Genomic DNA, 17009 nt, shown 5'->3' on the forward strand with positions numbered 1-17009 from the left:
TGACATTCATGGCATTTCTTCACATGTTGTATTCAATATTTTTTTCTGTTTTATTTTGTTATATATTTCGTTTTTAGTACTATCTTCTATTCAATAAATTCAGTATTATTATTCTTACACTATTATTCTTACACTGTGATTAATTATTATGTAGAGAATGTAAAAGGAGAAGAAGACTATACGAGTATTTGACCCTAATATATAAAAAATATCAACATGAAAATAGGCCTAATCGTAAGACAAGTGGTGAATTTTAAAAGGCTACGACAAGAAAATGATTGCATAACAGTTGGTTACTCCAAGATTAAAAGCAATAGAATGACTAAACAGATTGCTTAACTCTCTTCTTCTTTTCTTCTTTATCTTTTTTCTTTTTTAAGTTACATTTCTTTATTATATAATTTGGAAGGATTTGAACCGTTTCAAAGTAGCTGTAACCCAAAGAAAAGTGCAATTCATGTGCTACATTTATCTTAGTAAATTTTAACTGTTGTATTAGGCATTGATTTTTTTTGAATCTCTAAACATGCAATTCTCTCGATTATTCTCTTTATTTTTTTTATTTTTTCATACATAATTCTTGATACAATCTCAAATTCTTTTTATTTCATGAAGACCTTCGGAAAAGCCTTTTGGTTGCGCAAACCAACGGGAATGATGATTTTGGCTTGTACCTTGTCAGTCTCAAACCCAGTGAAATTATTTTTTGACCCATATTACCCCTCTAAAACTCTCTCATAATCATAATATTTATCATGATATGTCAAAACGATTGTATTTTTTCAATACAATAATTATATGATAGGTAGGTCTTTTTATCGGATAATTATGTCCTTGAGCTTGAGGTTTTAACCTTCTCACAGTATTGTCCTCATTGACCTAGGCTTTGCTAATAATTAAATTTTTTTTGTGGGTTCCATATGTAATGAGACGTGAGAGAAAGAAAGGAAATAAAGAAATTTTGTAGAAAAAAAGTGTTAAATGTAGGTCTCATTGTATTATTTTTTACATTTTTCACAAAATTTCACATATTTTGTGAGAGTTTTGAAAATGCATGGAGTGAAAAAATTAGCATGATACTTCTTAGACAAACTTCATTAATTTAAAGGAGTTTGTTTGTCAACTTTTCGATCACATGAACAAAACAAACCTCATTTTTGAAATTTCATGAAAAATTTTATTTTTTCAAATTTTTTCTCATCCCTTTTTTTTTTTTTACTCTACTTCTATAGGATTTTTCTTTGCGACAGCAGCTGGTTATGATAGTGCTATGTCATTAGTGTTTGATCATATGTCATTAGTGTTTGATCAAACGGTTGAGATTCAAGTTATTGATTTTTGTTTTTACATTTTAAGGGTGTAACTTTTATTAATTTACAAAGAAAGTCCTTCATTTACCCAACCCTCCCTCATTCTCACCGATGCCATTTGGGAGCACCCTCCCTCATTTGCCTCTCACCGACACCATTTGGGAGCATGATTTCGAGAAATTAGAGCACCGACCGTCGTCTTCTTTGGAGATCGTCATATTGGACAAATTGCTGAAGATCCAGCGAACTCCAGCACAGCAAGATCACTCTCTCTTCCTCTCTCTTCAGTTTTTGTGTAAATTCTCAAGATCTAAAAGATGGGAAAATACTAAATTTGAGTCGTAGGGCCTGATGGCTAATGTTGGGTGAGAGCTTAATTTTAATGATTATTTCTTTGCTTTGTCCTAAATTTTCACCTCTATAAATCTTAGTTGAGATTGAACATCAGAATCGATTTTGCGGAACACGCTTTGCCCTAAAATCAACAGCAGCGGCAGCATCTGCAATGGCGACGGAAAGTTGTTGAGAGGAGATACCGGCATCGTCGTGGTCGACTATCGAAGATGGATGTCGATGAGGAAGGAGATGAAGGATTTTCTTTGTAAATTAATAAAAGTTAAATCTTTAAAATGCAAAAATAAAAACCAATAACTTGAATCTCAACCGTCGATAACCGTCGGCAGCTGCTGTTGCGGCAAATAAAAATCCACATTTATTCCATAAAATTAACAAATGCCCCCATCACATCATTTATGAGGACGTTTTTGCACCTGCATTTCACGTCTCTCATGTGTCTTATATGAAAAGGAGTTTCACCCTTTCAAATAAAGAGGGGCCAAAAGCCAACGGTTAATTTGTTAGTTACATTTGCTAAAAGTTAATTGTGTACATTAGTACGCTTAAGCCCAAAATAATAATAATAATAACAATGGTGATAATTCTTGAAGTTAAATGTGTATGATTCAAATTGGGCACATCATATCATCTTGTGTGGCTAAATGATGCATTATTTCGTTTATTAATAGAGTGAAGATGATCTGAATTAGTCAAATGTCGAATTTGAAAATAATCCAATTTAAACCATAACCAACACAGCTAGACTTGTTTTAAACAGAAATGGGCTCGCGAGGTTTTCATGTTCTATTGAGTTAAAATTGAGAATTTGTATATATGGAACTTTATCTGTTCCATTTTCCTCTAATGAATGACACATGTCCATGAGTCATATCCAAAAGTTGAGATAATAGTTAGAAGATAAAAAGAAAATTTTAATTTAATATGAACCTTTGGATGTGACTGATGGACATGAATTCTTCATCTAGAGAAGAAATATACTTAATAAAATTCTTTTGTATATGTCTCTGGAAATTTATTCAGTCATTTTTCACATGGATGAGTGACAAGTGTCCATAAGTTACATCAAAGGTTGAGATTGAATTAAAATTAAAATGATATTTTCAAAATTTAACCTCAACTTTTTTATGTGAACTATGAACATGTGTTGTTCCTCTATAAATAAATGGATCGATTGAGAACCCCCTCCCTAGGTTCATACACAAAAGATAAATCTATGTAGACTTGATAGGTCTACTTTCAATCCTAAAGGAAGAGGGTGTAGAACCAAGAATATGGATTTGTGCTCCCATGATGGCCCTACAACCACAAATTATGTGGAGTTCACAAGTAATAAAATAGTTAAAAAATGAATCTTATTACCTTCACCATGTGGGCCCCCGTAATTTGTGATCAATGGCTATTGGAGGAAACGAACTCGAGGACCGGCCATTGAAGTGGAGTCTACAATAGTCAATGATATTCATTATTGTTTGTCGACTTTGTTGATTGTAAAGTCATATTTTCCTAAGGAGGAGAATGTTTTCACCCACTTTTTAGCGAGGAAGGCCTTCTCCATCTCCAGTGGGACTTGTTGGTTTGTTTCCGCTCCTTGAATCTTGGAGCTAACAGCCCAAGACTCCTTGTATTTTTTTGGAGGTGCAAACCAACATCCGTGATACGAAAACCAAAATCAAAATGAGGAAGGAAAAGATATCTACACCGAAGTATTGATGGTGATTCTCAAATATCGCAGAACAAAATGGGATACAATAAGATAGAATGCAATTGAAAGAATAGGAACACCCTTGGTAGAGTTATTGTGTGGAAGTTCACCCCGCAAAAGAAAAAAAAAAAAAAACAGAAGATTTTACAAATTTTTACTCAAGGTACATGAGTTTTAGATAATTACTCATATTCTCATTATTATTATAAGAAAAAAAAAAACAAATGCGCCCATCACATCATTTATGAGGACGTCTCGCACCTCCATTTGATGTAAAGAGTCTCTCATGCATTTTATGTGAAAATTGTTTTCTTCGTTTTTTTGGTGAACTGTGAAAATGAGTTTCACGCTTCATAATAGAGGCATAAAGCCAACTGTGCTCAAGAGTCAAGGCTTTTTATTTGATTATGGAACTTCAGTTGATAGAGTTCTTTACTTTTTTTGGGTAGAACAGTTTATAGAGTTCAAAGAGTAAGAAAACTAGAGGTAAATACTTTTGTTAATTTGTTAGTTACATTTCCTAAAAAGATTAATTACATGCATGGATGTGCTTTCAACAGTTGAATGGGAATGCAGTATTACACTTTAACCCTGAAAAATAAATAACAATTGATGATAAATCTTCAAGGTACAAAGGCATATGATCTGAATTTGGTGCATAATTTCGTGTGCCAAATTGATGCAATTATTTCAACCCAATTGATATTGTGAACATGACCTGAATTAGCAAAATGTCAATTTTGAAACCAAGTTATAATACTACATGCATTTGTTAACAATTTCCTAACTATTTCTAATGTGCATCTCTCAAAAGTTTAGGAATCATGTTACAAATATTTGTGTTCTAAGTAATCTTTATCTTGTGTGGTGTATGAAGAAAAAACCTTTTCAACATATACAAATTAGTGAAATTAATTTATATTCCATTTTGTAGGCATTCTAAATGAAATTCCCTTTATGTATTAAGTTCTCGAATTTCATGATTTATTCATTGCTCGTTTATGTTTTAAGGTGTGTCATGCATGTTCTCAATGCAAATCTGTGAGACATTAGAGGAAACTAAAAGACAATAAATATAGTCAATGGCCAATAATACAAATTCATTTCAATTAGAAATTCAGTGGGTGACTTAAGTTAGTGAATGGCAATGGCAATGGCGAGTTGAGAACGTATAATTCTGAAGAAATTCACTTCACAAAGACTTGACATTCATGGCATTTTGGTCTAGTTACCTTCATTTGTTGGGTTCTATGAGAGACTAGGAACAACCTGTTATTTTCTGGTTCAATATCTTCTCCTTTAGAAATTTTGCAGTTGCTTTCAAGTAATCTCTCTGATTTATTAAAGGCTAATATGGTGTCTCAAAGAAAACCCAATGTCCTTGCTACCCAAACAAGCAGAGTAGCTAGGTGGAGCTCTCATCCTGAAAGGATCTTCAAGCTTAATTCAGATGTAGTAATTAAAGGAGAGAAATGAGGATTGGGTTTTTCAATTAGATGAACAGGTGGTTCGCTCAGTAGCAACCTCTTCTTTGTCCTATTCTTTTTACTCTCCTCTTGAAAGAGAAGCATTAAGTTGATGAAGGTCTACTATTGGCTATAAGTGAAGGTTTGGAGAGTTTGATTGTGGAAGTGATTGTCAAATGCTAATTAATATGTTGTTGTTCAAGTTTGCAATATCTACTGAGGTCCAAAATGTAGTTGAAGACATTGTCCACCTTTCTTTTGTTTTTGTTTCTTGTTGTTTTACTTTTAGTCCTAAAGAATATAACTTCATAGCTTATTCCTTAGCCAAGAGGGCAGTCATCTTAGCAGGGAGGATTGACTGGCCAAATTCCACTCCTTGGCTCTCGGATACGAGTAATTCCAAGGCCTTGTGTTGTTGTTCCTGCTCTATTTCTGAATAAAGTTTGGATTACCAAAAAAAAAAAAAAAAAAAAAAAAAAACATTCATGGCATTTCTTCACATACTGTATTCAAATCTTTTTCAGTTTTCTTTTGTTTTATATTTCGTTCTTTTGTATTATCTTTTATTCAATAAATTCAGCCTCATTATTCTTATATTATGATTAATAATTATGTAGAGAATATAAAAAAGATAGGAGAAGAGTGACGTAACAATTGTATAAAGGTGTATGATTCAAATTGGTCACATTGTATCATCTCTTGTAGAAAAATGATGCAGCACCCCCCCCCCCCCCCCCCCCCCCCCCCCCCCCCCCCCCCCCCCCCCCCCCCCCCCCCCCCCCTCCCCCCCCCCCCCTTATTTTAATTATTAATAAAGTGAACGTCATATGAATTAGCCAAATGTCAAATTTGAAACTAAGCCATCCAAATACATGTTATTAACATTTTAGTGCTTTAATTTACAACTCTCCAAAATCGAGAATTTTTTCATTTTGCAAATTCCATCAATTACGTACATATTTAATTATTTGGGCCTCTCCAACCTATAATGTGATAAATATTTGTGTTTACAAATAACTTTTCATGCATGGTACATGAAGGAAAAACCTTTTCAACATATACAAATTAGTAAAACAAATTTATATTCCATTTTGTAGGCATTGTAAATGAAAACTCCTTCTGTGTTATATTCTCATTTGTGATCGATAACTTAATCATTGCTTAATTGAATTTTTAATGTGTCATGCATGTTCTTAATGCAAATTTATAAGACATTGGAGGAAATTAAAATACAATTCCTCCACAATGAATGGTTGAATACAATCATTTGGGTTAGCATTGACCATGGAATATACAATATTTTTTTCTGGTAAACTGGAATATATAATATCATGTTGATTGAGGTTTTGTTTGTATGAATGAGTTGACAAAATGAATGATCATGATCCTTGCCATACATGAAGTACTGTAACAATTGCTGAAGCTGGTATTCATGCTTCTCTAAATGCTTTTTGGTTAAAGCAACACCAGATGAACCTCAACTGGTCGTTGATATTGTCAAAGGAGAAATATTCATGATAGCTCTTAAGAGTTGGGACTTGGCAATAGAAGGATCACTAACCATTATCATGTTTAGGTCACTAAATGTGAGCAAAGCATAAAAGATGATAGTAATAACCAATGGAACTTCTCTCATATATAACAAATCATGCTGAGACAGAAAGCATCACTCACCCTCTTAAGTGGGTTCCATTTTTCAGGTTGGTTTACATTCCCCTGGACATCAACCAAATCCCAGCTTTCTTAATGCATGAATGTCCATAAATAGATGGTGCAAGCAAATTACCCAGCAAATCAAATGCATTAGTTCTCTCAACTATCCTTTTCATGCTTTTTAAGATCATCATTGGTATAAATTGGAGCATTTGCTTCTTTGTTGAGCAGAGATAATTGTTAAGAATGGGGAAAATCTTCAGAAAAAGTTCAGTGGTTCAGACATTAATGGCTTGAACAATCTTATTTTATTATAAATATACCTCTAAACAGTATAATATATAGCTTTCATAGCTCAGTTGGTTAGAGCACCCGTTTAGTAAGCGGGAGGTCTTGAGTTCAACTCTCAATGAAAGCATTGAAATATATTTTTATTTTATTTATTTATTAATCCCCACTTCAAAATAATTAAATTGTTGATTTGCAGGAATATGTGCCTAACTGTTATGGCCAGCTGGTTTTAGTGAATAAATTGCATAACACCATGTCTTTCGGTTTACTTATGACAGTTGTGATATGCATGGTTTTGTCAACCTGTTGATGCTCTAAGATTTATCAAATACAACCAATCGATTCGAGAATCCTATGTTTCAGATGATCTTCTTTAATATAACAATGCAAATGAGGCTTTGCTGTAAAAGTGCAGAATCAAATTAACCCTCTTTTCCAGTATCTTGTTTCCAATTTTCTTTTGTTCATATATAAACAAGGACTTGATTTAAGGGTTTTCCTTGTGGAGATGAGAATGGGTTTTGATAGTGGACTTGAACCAATGTCTTTTGGGCACTAGGGTTGGCAATTGGCATCTGGTAGTTACCATTTAAGGATTTCTGGTTATTTTTATTGGCTCACTGCTACTGCAAATACTCTAAAAGGATATGTGGGAACAACCTCCCATTGATTACTACAAAGAAGAGGGTATCTGAGGTTTTCAAAAGACAAAAGAATGAGGAAAGCAACCAATTAATCAGAATGCTTATTATCTCTTTTTGTGAGATCGATGGAGGATTCTCTGAACCAGAAAAGATGGAGGATTCTAGTGAGTGACAGATTCTTTATATTGAGCTTTACAACAGTGTAGATAAGTCTCAAATAAAAAAGAAAAGAAAATGATGGTTTTGCATTGATGCAAGACAAGCAAACCCAGATGTCTACAGGTTCTTGGAAACATGATCATAACCATGTTGGTGACTCAATTGCTTTCTGGGCACAGGCTGCCCTCAAATAATTTAAATCTTTCCTGAAAAAAGGGCTAGAAAGGAGTAACCAATCATGTTTTGCTTTCCTGTTTACATAATAAAGATATAAAACCTGCTCATTCCTAACTGGACATTTAATCTTTGTTTAAAAGCAAGCACTACTGACTACCCCTTGGAAAGGGTGATCACCCATCAATAGACTTACAGATCAGTCTATTACAGCCCACAACATTCCCTGGTTTTGAAAGGAAAAAATTCTGTGGAAGCAAAGAAAGGGTAGAGGAAAAGAAAAAATTTATTTTTGGGAAGGCAAAGGAAGGGAAGAAGAATCTAGAAAAGGTGTTTCCTTTACCTTTGAATCTACTTTAGCTGCTCAAAGATAGATAACTCTTTTACATGCGAAATCAAAACTTAGAGAATAACTAGCAAAAAATCTTTGATACATTCGATGATAATTTTTTTTGCTCTTTTGGGTTTGATGCGTTCAGGCCAGTTTAAGCATGTCTTGATCACTAATCCTTAATAGAGCTAATACATATATTTATATTACACCCAAATGAATTTGAACTCTTAAGATCTTACTGACAAGGTTTTGGTTTTTAATGGGTGATTTTCTACATTTAGATAAGATTAAAGATTTATGAATTTCTAAAAATAATACCTGATCTTTTGATATAATAAAATAGTAAATCCACCAGTGAAAGTGTATATGAATGCTTTTTTTTTAATTATTGAAAAATTAAATGAATTAATTCAATTAATATTTCATCCATACCCTGTTGTGTTTGAAAGGATTCACTTATATACTTAACGGTTCAAATAGTTTTCTACCAAAAAGGGCTAAAAAGAAACCTGTCAAAGTAGTTGGAAATCCTTTATTATGTTTTTATCCTTTTTCCCGTTTTATGATCGTTTGTTTCTTAAGAAACTAGCCGTTTATTTACCAAAACATGTTCTCACGTGTTTGGTGAAGCAAACCCTTTAAAAGTTTCACAATTGCACAACACCCAAAACAAAAAGAAGAAAAATGATAGCTAGAGCCGTTAAGACTTAAGAAATCAAAATTTTTCCTTTTTTTTTTTTTTGTGGTTTACACTTTACATCCCCACCAAGTGTCTTTTTGGGTTCTTTTCATACATCTTTTGTAAACTTGTGGGGTTTATATAAGCTTGGAATCTTGGAACTTGCTATGTGGAGCAAAACTAATCCAATGACATGGAAATCCACTCACCATAATTTGGTTTTAGTTAATTAGGTATTAATCAATATAAATTTTATTAAATACTAATGAGAACTATGTGGGTTATCCTTAATTGGAGAAGTCGTAGCGACCATCTTCATTATCTGTTTCAATACTTCTCATACACACCAAGAATATAATGTATACGAGTGCCATTTTTACTATCTGTTTCAATACTTCTCACGCACGCCAGGAATAATAATAATGTTAGGATAATGCATGTAGGTTTAGGTGGTTGTAATTAGTGGACTTTATAAGTTTTCCTTTCAGATTAGGCATTTCGGATGAGTCTCCATTTGTTTGGACTATTACCATTTCTTGGATTCTACAATTATATAACATATATATCATTGCTTGTACTCTTTCTTCCACTCAATTAATTTATTTTTTATATTAAAACTTTTTTTGGGTCCCTATTATCTATGTTGGGTAATATAGATATTTCATTATTTCATATTTGAACTATATGTTAATCCATATCAAAGAAAACTTAAATACTCTTAAATGAATTAATTCTTGTTTAAAGTAAGCAAGTAAGGTTGCCTAAGCTCTGATTGAAAATTTTGCTAAAATTTGATTTATAAGGAAATTTATTTAAGACCATTCATAAAGACAATTGATTTATCTTTACTATTAATCCTAACAGGATAGTCAAGTTTGACTCCTCAAATTCTTGGGGTATTTACTCATGAAGTGTTTTGTTTCGTGTTCTTTATTTCCTTTTCTGATAGTTGAATGATTCTTATTTAACTCAATATGACCTAGTTCATGTTGTTTTCAAATTAAAATGGATTAGCAGAAATTGCTAATCCAATTATATAAACAAAAAGGAAAAAAATATAATTTATAGTTCCATGTGAAATATAAAAGATGGAGGACTTTGAGGATTCAGCCAGAGAACTTAGACATTTAGATTATATATAATTTACATTTATATAATTTACATTCTAATAAATAGACTCTAGGTGTTGAATGGAGTCTTAAATTAAATTACTTAATTGTTTTTCAAAATACATTTTATTTTGATTTGCTAATACAATTATATAAACAAAAAAAAAATTATATTTTCATGTTATTTTCATGTGTAACATAAGAGATGAAAGATTTTGAGAATTTATCAAAAGAATTTAGAGATTTAAATTGTATTTCTTGAGACATTGTATTTGATATACATTATAATAAATGGATTCTCAGTATAGAATGGAGTCTTAAATTAAATTACTAATTTTAGTTCAAAATATATTTTATTTTCACCTAAACTATATCTAAGAGATTATGACAACCATATCATTTTCAGAAAAAGCTAATAATTAACTTATTTTTTCTTTTTTAACATTCATTTTCCTCCTATATAGTCATTAAACATGCATTTCTATATTTTATTTATTTATTTATTTATTTATTTTGGGTTCAAATAACTCATGAACGGTTCACCAAAAAGAAAAAAACACTGATGAACCGGGTGGTCCAATATGTAAAGTAAATACAAAGGCAATTTTCTCATTGTCATTTTTGTGAATTTTCGTGTGAAATTTTTATATTTGATAAGGATAATAACGTACTTTCACTAGATACTATATAGCCACGTGGCGAACGCGTTTTCATATCCAAGAGACATCCTTTATTCTCTTCTAGAAAACGCATAACATCTAAGCGCCGGTTCTTTGACTCTCCACATACGCGGAAATAACCGCTTTAGAAAACTGTGACACGTTGAAAATTTTAAAAATTATCTGACCAAAATACCCTTTTCAAAACTTCTCTGTTCTCATTTGACAGCTGAGAAATTCAAGCAAATCTCTTGTTGAGGAGGTAATGGAGGGGACCCTTATGTGTCGCCTTGATAAGAAAAAATCGATTCTCTTCGTCCTTTCATATATAAACCCTAACTGCTGTCAATTGTAGAGCACAAGTAGAGCGAACTTCTAGATCCACGCCTCTGACCCATAAGAGTTTGCAGCAAGAACAACGCCTGATGAGCTTTGTTTGGTAGTTACTGTAATGGAGAGAAAGCCTGGTTTTTTCAAGAAATTTAATAAGCGTTCCTGGCCATTGCGATTCAAACTCTTATACCCTTTTCAATGGAAACGCTTGGGTTTTCAGCTTTCTTTTGTTGAAGACGTTCTCTTTAAGATTGTTTCAGTATTTGAAGCCGTCTTCCTTGTTAGCACTCTCTGTTTCTTCTACCTCTGCTGCGGTTGCCATTTTTAGTTCTGTTCTTTGATTATCTCAAATTTTTGTTTGTTTTTCATTTTTATTCATCGATGGAGACTCCTTACCCTAAACCCCTTACTCCTAGTCAGACCCGTGTTGGCTGGATTGGCATTGGAGTCATGGGTGCTGCCATGGCTTCTCGTGTCATCTCTGGTGGTTATAGCCTCACTGTCTACGCCAGAACGCCGGAGAAGGCTCGTGGGTTGCAAGAGAAAGGTGCCCTACTCGCCAATTCTCCTGCTGATCTCGCTCGCAAGTGTGATGTGGTGTTTACGATGATTGGGCATCCATCAGATGTTCGATCTGTGATGCTTGGCGATGAGGGTGTTATATCTGGTCTCAACGAAGGTGGGGTAGTTGTTGACACAACGAGCAGCCACCCTGTGCTTGCTCGAGAAATTGCTTCTGCAGCCCGTGCCAGAGGTTGTTGGGCTGTCGATGCTCCAGTTTCAGGCGGCGATATCGGTGCCAGAGACGGCAAGTTGGCGATATTTGCAGGTGGAGATGAAGGCGTCGTTAGGTGGTTGTCTCCTCTGTTTGAGCTTATGGGGAGACCAACCTACATGGGTCAAGCTGGATGTGGGCAGAGCTGCAAGATCGCCAACCAAGTAACAGTGTGCGCAAATCTGCTTGGTTTGGGTGAGGGTTTTGTGTTTGCAGAGAAAGCAGGACTTGATTTGAAGCAATATATGAATGCTATCAGGGGTGGCGCTGCTGGGTCTATGGCGATGGAACTGTTCGGGGAGAGGATTATTGATAGAGATTTCAGAGCTGGTGGGTTTGTAGAGTATGTGACAAAGGATCTGGGTATGGCTCTTGATGGTGTAGAAGAGAATGTGGTGGTGTTGCCTGGTGCTGCCTTGTCAAAACAGCTCTACCTGGGTATGGTGGCTAATGGGGATGGCAAGCTTGGTCATCATGGTTTACTTACAGTCATTGAAAGGATCAATGCAATTGCCAAGTAATTAAATTTCCTTTCTCCAATTCCTCCTCTGTTTCTCACTTTCTCCTCAGGAGATTTTGATTGGGTTTTTGAAGATTCAATCTTTTTCCCCTGTTTGAAGATTGTTATGGGTGAGACACAGTGGCTGAATAAGGGGCTTGTGAGGGAAGCCTACCCTGCTCGTTTCTGGTTGGTTAAGTTCCATCTGGGGCAATCATAAGTTTTCTTTTGTATAGTTTTATGTTTGAATTGAATTGTTTCTGAGATTTGTTGTTTGAAACTTCCTATCTGTTCCAGTTTCATTTCTGCTACAAATTAAATTAGATAAGCTTTCAATTTTCTTTTGTTCTCAACCATTAAAATTTTTTTTTTTATGCAATAACAGCTAATTTCATATAAAATTCATTTCTTGGAGTCCAAGTAGGTGATTCAACATGACGATCATGCTGCTAGCCTGCTAGCATTAGAGAGACGCGTTCAAAGACTCGTCATGACAGAGATGAATTAGAATTTAATATATGTTGAATCCGTTTTGAAATTCTTTTGTCCAATCTTTGCTGCCAAATACAGTTGTCATCATTTCTTGCGTGCAAGCATAGAAATTTGTGTCTCTTCACATTTATCATAATATATTTTTTGGTAAACTTTAGAAGTCAACTAACTCGAATTAATCTAAGAAATAGCCAACTAACTCCTAACAAAAGCTCCACATGAATAAGAAGACAAAAGACCCTAAGCAAAAGCATGAATCTTTTGAGAAGTTAAAAAGATTTTTTTTCCCCTTCTTTCTTATCATCAAACCAATACAGAAGATCGGGGGCTCATAGACCCTGAAAATGGGAAGGAAGAGAGCTGTGGGAAACCAAAATTCGATCAAAAAATTTAATGTCTTTATATAAGAGGGTCTCACAATAAGCACAGCTTAACACTTTTCAAAATGTCACATAAACATGAAACAAGCCTGTATGAATTCACATAAATCTTTTGTTTTGTGTGTGTTTTTCGCTTGTTTTGTGATTCTATTGATATTTTGGACAACGCACACAATGATTGATCAGGTTGATCGAAACATGAGAGATATGTCGTAAAATTGTTGTGTGAAATTCTTGGGAGGGTATACATGAAGCATGAATAATATTAATAGTACTCCATATTTTTTGTTGGTATAATAAGACTGTTAAATTATTTTAAAAAAGTGAGGTAAGCTGTGAAAAGTAGACAATTAGACGTTTGGTCAATGCATCTTTGGTATGAACACACAATTTAACAAAATTAACATCAAAATTAGTTGAACCAATATAATGAACTGAGGCGAGAAAATGATTAAGGCAAGAGCATAAATACATTAACAAACAAACAATTTCAAATAAAGATAGGAGCATTTGATTGAAAACTTGTTACAAGTATTAGTGCATCAATGATCCAATTAAAAGAAACATAGTCATACATATTTTGATTACACTTTCACTCTTTTCCTTCTATGCATAATCTTCTACCTTTTTTCAGTTTTCATCCCTCACACAAAAGACTTGACACTAATCTATCTGCTTGGTGTATGGGAATACTAAAGGAGCAATAACTTAAATCTAAAAACATTTTTTGTTTTCACATTTTTGGGTTTATAACATATTCAATTTGATATCACAGAGACTTTCTAAAAAGTTAATAAAAAATTCTTAATTTGAAATTTATATTAAAAAAATATCAAAATGTGTGTGTTTTTTTTAGGTGAATTGGAAGGTCCAACGTATCATTACTGGCTGTGTTTGGCATGATTCTTCTTTTGGAATTATTACTTATTTTAAAAAAATCAATGTTTAAATTCATGTTTGCCTAAAATATGAAAATCGTTTGAAAACCTTCAGGTGATTAGCTGACTACAAATAATTCTTTTAAAATATTTTAAAAGAATGGTGAAGACATTCTTTCTTAATCCATCTTTTACATCAGTTGCTTTGGAAAATTACTACAAGATCATTCTAAATTACCCAGAGTATGACAATGCAGAAGAACCCCAAAAAAACCAAACCTACAACGAGACAATAGCAACAATCACCAGAACGCAACTCAATCGATAATGATAAAAAGATCACCTTAACAAGAAAGAAAAAAAGAAACTATTTTTTGTTCGTAAATTCCCAAATCCTTAAAACAATCCCGCCTGAACAAGAGTGCCAGAAACAATTTACCCAAACACCACTAACACAGTCAGTGGCGATGAGTTCTGCATAGAAACCCAAGAAAAAAAACAGTGTTTGGACAAACATTGCGAAAATAGTAGAAGAACAATTTGAAAATCATTGAATGCAGAGGTTATGAGGGAGGCAAATAAGATCTGAATCTGTCGACTTAATATCTTGGGATTGACTGGATGTTGAATTCCTTCAATCTGCGGACTCAATATCTTAGAATTTTTTGCCTCAACCTTCAGGTCTGTTGAAAATCCCTTTGTTGATGGTATCGATGGCAAGAACAAATTGGAAGAATTAATGACAAAATCAGTGTAGCATTACCTTTCTGCAATTACCCAAGGAATCTAGAGCTCTCTAAATTAAATTTCTCACCAAGAGAAATTATGTTATTCAGGATCCTTCCCAGTCTCACAATCTTTATTGCTTGTAAGTAGCTGGTTCGTGACTTACTGAGGTTAAAGTAACCAAAAGAGGACAGATTCAGGAACAACTACTTAAAATAAATAAAAAAAACAAAAACAAATCTCTCTTTTTTACTCGATTTTCATCATTCCCCAACCGGTACTCCGATCACGGTGAATAGAGTACCGTTGGAATGATGAAAATCCACCATGGCGTGATGTCAATTCAGGCGACATCTGCCTCCTAACTAAGAAACAGTTTGACGATTGCAGTGAGAATTTACATTATGGGTAAAACTATCGAGCTAAAAATCCAGAACTCAAAATTTTGAAGCAGAAGATTTTACAGATTGAAGAACCCTAAGACATAGGGTTTCGATGGGGGAAAAATGGATAAATTAAAATTTTCGGGCAGCTTAATCGAATTAAAACATGAGAATAACCATGTAACAATTATTACTAAAATCTTGAAGCTGCTGCATCCACTAAATGTAGGCCGGGTGAAATTGAGTACTCGCATATTCAGAATTCAAGATCCTTCTTCACGCGAGACCCATTGGATCAGCCAGAAATTCCTATTCTATCATCAAACTCTTCACTTAAAAAATTCAAAAACGAAAACAAAAGTTAGACACGAATCCAAAATGATGTATATCTAAAAACCTTCATTAGCAGACGAAGAACATAAACAATCTTCGCCAAACACAGATGAAGAGGATTAGTGGATTTCTCTATATGCCGGCAACGGAACCGAACGGCGTAGTGAGAAAGCTCGCTCAGTTCTTCAAAGGCAATACTGAAACCCTAGAGCGATCCCTATCAAGAATTTATAGAGGAAATGTGGAGGGTTCCATTCAGAAAAAAAAACTTAGAAAATGCCCAAAATACCCCCACTCCCACCGAAAAGTCCTGATTGGGCCATCATGGCCTGACCATAACCATTCGGTTCAGTTCTGGTCGAACCAAACCCAAAATCGACTTTACACTTACACATGTGTGGTCCTCAGATATTTTGCTGCAACTACTTTACTCTTCTTGCATTGCCCAACTTTCGTCGGTTCCAGTGATCGATCCATGGCTATTGGATCTTTCCCTCTTCTTTTCCTCTTCTTCTTCTTCTTCTTCTTCCTTCCTTCTCTCACAACGGCAATCTCTTCTTGTGGATCTACATGCCAAACCCTAAACGATTGTGAAGGTCAGCTCATCTGTATAAATGGAAAATGCACCGATGATCCCACGGTCGGAACTCATGTCTGCTCCAAAGCTTCCGCCACCGCCGGCGGTTGCAATCAAGCCGGAACTCTCATCTGTGGAGGCAATAGCTATTACACATTCGATTGCTCACCTTCGATCAATTCTTCCACTCCAGCTCTCCTTTCAAACAATGATTTCTCCGAAGGAGGTAACGGTGGAGGACCAGCGGGATGTGATGCAAAGTACCATGAGAACACAGAACTCATCGTTGCCCTTTCCACTGGATGGTATGATAAAGGTCGCAGATGTGGAAATTTGATAGTGATAACAGCAAAAAATGGAAAGAAAGTGAAGGCCAAGGTTGTGGATGAGTGTGATTCTATGCACGGATATAGCTGCGATAGTGAACGAGATGTAGAAGGACCTTGTGCAAACAATATCGTCAATGGTTCTGATGCGGTTTGGGAGGCTTTGGGGCTCAACACCACTGCTGGTATTGTTGAGGTAACATGGACTATGGCTGAGAGGGTGAGGTCTTATGTATGCATTGTATCTAACTGATAAAATGCTCCAATCATCAAATTAGAAAGGCATTTTAGGCACTGTGTGATCTGTAACATCACTTTTTCTTTCTGGTAATTCTGTAGCGTCTCTGTTGCTAATGAATGTCAATGTAGATTCGGATGTGCTTCTAGCACTCCTCGAGGCCTCTTCAACAAATGAGACATGAGACCCATGCTTCCCTTGTATAGTCTATTGAAGAGAATACACTGGGTTTGGTTATCATGAAAGGGTTATATGGTTAAAAATTAAATGTCTTCTCATTTTATTTTATTATTTTTTTTTAATGTAGAGGTATTTAAGATATATCAAATTTATGTTCTAATATAGATACTATTGTGATACCTAAACCAGATAAGATATTGATGATGTAATGTTTTAGGACCTGTTTGGTTACATGAATTCAGAGATTTCAAATCTTTGGATTCATGAATTTGAGAATTATACCCGTTGTTTGTAAATCTTTGACTCCCCATTAAAACGTGATCTATATATTTATGGGTAATGGGTGAAATCC

At 34.4% G+C, this 17009-nt stretch overlaps 3 protein-coding genes and 1 non-coding gene across 4 annotated transcripts; all 4 read left to right on the top strand.

Annotated features, from left to right (window-relative positions):
• Positions 1-6832: 6832 nt before the first annotated feature.
• Positions 6833-6906, top strand: TRNAT-AGU (transfer RNA threonine (anticodon AGU)). The gene has a single exon. It is a non-coding gene; the product is annotated as a tRNA-Thr (tRNA).
• Positions 6907-10815: 3909 nt separating this feature from the next.
• Positions 10816-11198, top strand: LOC149026048 (uncharacterized). Its single transcript, XM_089146270.1, has one exon. It carries the CDS (start codon positions 10989-10991, stop codon positions 11196-11198), a length of 210 nt encoding a protein of 69 aa, XP_089002396.1. The 5' UTR covers positions 10816-10988.
• Positions 11199-11251: 53 nt separating this feature from the next.
• Positions 11252-12424, top strand: LOC149026049 (putative 3-hydroxyisobutyrate dehydrogenase-like 3, mitochondrial). The gene has a single exon (XM_089146268.1). It carries the CDS (start codon positions 11252-11254, stop codon positions 12164-12166), a length of 915 nt encoding a protein of 304 aa, XP_089002394.1. The 3' UTR covers positions 12167-12424.
• A 3308-nt stretch (positions 12425-15732) lies between these two features.
• Positions 15733-16589, top strand: LOC149026050 (kiwellin-like). Its single transcript, XM_089146269.1, has one exon. It carries the CDS (start codon positions 15812-15814, stop codon positions 16490-16492), a length of 681 nt encoding a protein of 226 aa, XP_089002395.1. The 5' UTR covers positions 15733-15811; the 3' UTR covers positions 16493-16589.
• The last annotated feature ends 420 nt before the right edge of the window (positions 16590-17009 follow it).

The sequence above is a fragment of the Hakea prostrata genome, chromosome 2, assembly GCF_041222555.1.
Source record: "Hakea prostrata isolate BN-2017 chromosome 2, UWA_Hpros_2, whole genome shotgun sequence".
NCBI classification, from domain to species: domain Eukaryota; kingdom Viridiplantae; phylum Streptophyta; class Magnoliopsida; order Proteales; family Proteaceae; genus Hakea; species Hakea prostrata.

Coding starts and splice junctions, on each gene's coding strand:
- LOC149026048 (XM_089146270.1), top strand. CDS start 10,989: ATGGAGAGAAAGCCTGGTTTTTTCAAGAAATTTAATAAGCGTTCCTGG.
- LOC149026049 (XM_089146268.1), top strand. CDS start 11,252: ATGGAGACTCCTTACCCTAAACCCCTTACTCCTAGTCAGACCCGTGTT.
- LOC149026050 (XM_089146269.1), top strand. CDS start 15,812: ATGGCTATTGGATCTTTCCCTCTTCTTTTCCTCTTCTTCTTCTTCTTC.